Source organism: Buceros rhinoceros, unplaced genomic scaffold (genome assembly GCF_000710305.1).
Source record: "Buceros rhinoceros silvestris isolate BGI_N320 unplaced genomic scaffold, ASM71030v1 scaffold5625, whole genome shotgun sequence".
In the NCBI taxonomy this organism is placed as follows: domain Eukaryota; kingdom Metazoa; phylum Chordata; class Aves; order Bucerotiformes; family Bucerotidae; genus Buceros; species Buceros rhinoceros.
In genome coordinates this window covers 11,587-14,506 of record NW_010414431.1, presented here as the reverse complement: position 1 = coordinate 14,506, position 2,920 = coordinate 11,587, and the positions used below count along the sequence as shown (strand labels likewise).

General features: G+C 39.2%; 1 protein-coding gene across 1 annotated transcript in view; it reads left to right on the top strand.

The window, feature by feature from the left end:
• The window catches only part of STON2 (stonin 2), a gene marked incomplete at its 5' end in the record, with an annotated part of 10,260 nt that extends 9,339 nt beyond the window's left edge, over window positions 1-921 (top strand). The window contains one exon of the mRNA XM_010137085.1: window positions 838-921. Coding sequence (XP_010135387.1) covers window positions 838-921 — 84 coding nt within the window. The remainder of the gene's footprint in view (window positions 1-837) is intronic.
• Window positions 922-2,920: the final 1,999 nt, after the last annotated feature.

Below are 2,920 nucleotides of genomic sequence, written 5' to 3'. Positions count from 1 at the left end.
AGCAGCTGCAGTGGAAGTGCTACAGTGGGAGCACTGCAGCAGACTAAGGGATTGCATTATCTTTCTCCTTAAATACTACTTCTTCCTGCCTGCCTTAAGGAGAGGAGCAGATGGGAAAAGGTACTGCATATATACCTGCCAAGAATCTCAGTATGCCTAGAATTTGCATGTTAGCTGGTCACTCAGCACGGAAATTGGCATCCTACCTGCCTTCTTTAAGAGCAATGATGAGAGATGCTGCAAAGATTCTCCTGGCAAATATTTTAATGGTAAAATGGTATTTACATTTTTAGTAGTCTCTTAAATCGCCTGGAGATGGTATTTGATCTTCCTGAGGATCCCTTTTAAGAATTAAACATTGGATTCTCCCTGCGTTTTCGGAGGTGTTGAAATTTAGAATACAAATGTAGATGTGCTTTTTGAAAATTAATCTTTTGCCTTTGTGCATCAGTCTTTGCAGAGTTTAAATTGAGGCTGTTCTTCTACTGTCATGTAGGAGACCACCTGTCCTCTGCAGATTTGATCCTGTGTTTGGATTCAAAGTACAGTTGAGGATGGTAATGAATATAAAATTGTGAGACCAGTTCCCTACGTGACACTAGCTCTTCTGAAAATGTCATGACACTGTTGAATCGTAAAACTGTTTGAATTAGACTGAAAACACTTATAGTAACTAAAACCCAGCTCTCCCTTCTCAGTCTGGGTCTCTTCACAACCCTCTCAGTTTACCAAGATTTTCTTCACCTGAGCAGGACACAATCTGCCTCTACAGAAGATTTTTGAATCCTTTGTTTTCCTTTCTCATTACAAATATTCTCCCTCTTTTTCCTCTGTCAGGTCGAAGTAGAGCAGAAAAAAAGCTTGAATGAGGATCTGACGGGCGAAGATACTGTAAAGGTCAATGAATGTGCTACGCAGTGAAGGAAGATCAGCCTGCAAGTCCCAAGAGGGAAGGTCAGATAACAGACCTGGAAGAAAGGACTTGCAGGCTTTTGGTATTTTTTCTTCAAAAAGTGTGGAGTACTACTTTAAAATAGTGCTATGAAGAGTGTTATTTTTCCTTGTGATGATCCGTACCTTGAGAATAAGCTCGTCAGTGGTTTGTTTGAAGCGGACCCGTGGGCTTTTGCTGAAATTATTTCAGTACAGTTAGGGTGTGGACAGAATGACTCCTATTACAGTCAAGTCTGCCTTTTCTTCAGCATCTAGGTTCTGCGCTGAAGTATGGTCTGGCCACCAGCACAGCCGAAACAGAAAGCGGCCTCTATCTCACTTACAATCTTGCCCTCCTACGTTAAACATTTTTTTTTTGGTATGCCTGTTGGTTTGGTCATTGGCAGATTCGCTCCTTTCTGAACTGCCAAATAAAACCCAGGGAGCACTGAGTGAAAAACGGTAGAAAATCTCATTTCTGAAGTGGTCAACAGAGTTAAAACCCTGAGCATCCTTTTGGAGAATCAACAAACTCTGCAGTTTAAACATAGTAAATGGTCAAGCGTTTAAACTACTGACAAGACAGCTAATCTTCTTTTCACCCCGTCTCTTCTTCTCATCACCTGGATGACATCGTGCACATTTTCCTGGGGTCTGCACGAGTTACAAGGAAGACTCTACAATTTCTTAAAATTTTGATTTGTTAGTCTGGTCCATTGTGTAACCTTGACTGAACACAGTTATGGCTGCTAGTAACAGGGAATGTATGTTATCATAGAAATGATACCAGAGGAACTAAGATTAGATCATTCCTGCCTAGAAAGATATTTAATGGGAAAACACCGGGGTTTGGGTTTGGGGTTTTTTTTATATGTTTTCTTGGATGGGTAAGGTGGGTTGTTATTGAAAATGTCAGAACACGATTACTTTAAGAATGTTGTTTGCATTCCTGAAAATCCTTGGAAGTCTATCCAGCGCAATATTAGTTTCATGTTCTACCTTGAACCTGCAATATAAGAAATTTGTATCTTGATAAAACCCCCACTTACTGTGACCCAAAATCTCTTTTCAAAAATTAACAAGCTTCCATCTTGAAGATATTTTTATCTCCACTTAGCTGAAAGTAACAGCGAGTCTTAAAATTTCTCTCTAAATAAAAATGCAGAAGGCAAAAATCAGTCATTCATATATATTTTCAGAGAAAACAGTGTTCAAAGTACCCTTTTTTTTTAGTTGTTTCCATGGCTTGCATAGTATTTTGTCTTGAGGTAATTTTAAATGTAAAAAAAGTAATTTATTAAACCATTTGTCTTTCATAAGGTTACTGCTAACTTTAAAATCACACATTTGGAAAGCCTTGGCAATGTAATTTAAACTCATAATTAATTAAAATGGAAGATTTTTATAAATTTATAAATCTATTTTATTCTACATTTTATATAACAGAAAATTAATACTCTCATTTTATTACTTTCACTGTGCCTCCTAGAAAACCCGCTGCAACATTAAAATCCCAAATAAAACGTGAGATTAATTACCTTGATTCTAAAACTGGTAGTGCTAGAATTTAAGCCCAATTATAGGGAACTTACAAATGCCTTTTTATATGCACCTCAATTTCAGGGCTCTGTCAGCCTAGTAATATGTATTGTCGCAGGTGCGCTGCTGTAAATATGAAAAGTCGCAGTCCTCCCAGGACTTCTTAAGAAGCGCGTCACACTCTGTGCAGGTAGTGCTGCTGAAGCCCGGGGAGCTCCTCGGAGCGCACCACGTAGTACGAAGCGTCTCTCTGCAAGTGCAAGACTGCTATTAACTTCTGTGAAGCATTTTGAGATCGGCGGATTGGAATTACTGATAAAGTGCAAGTTCCCGTTTATTAAATGGTAACTTGTGTGAGTTGCGAAATGTCTGAGCGCACGAGCTGAATTCGTGACAGATTCTCAGCTCTGTTACAGGCTGGCTGCCGTGAGTTGCGTGGCAACTCCTC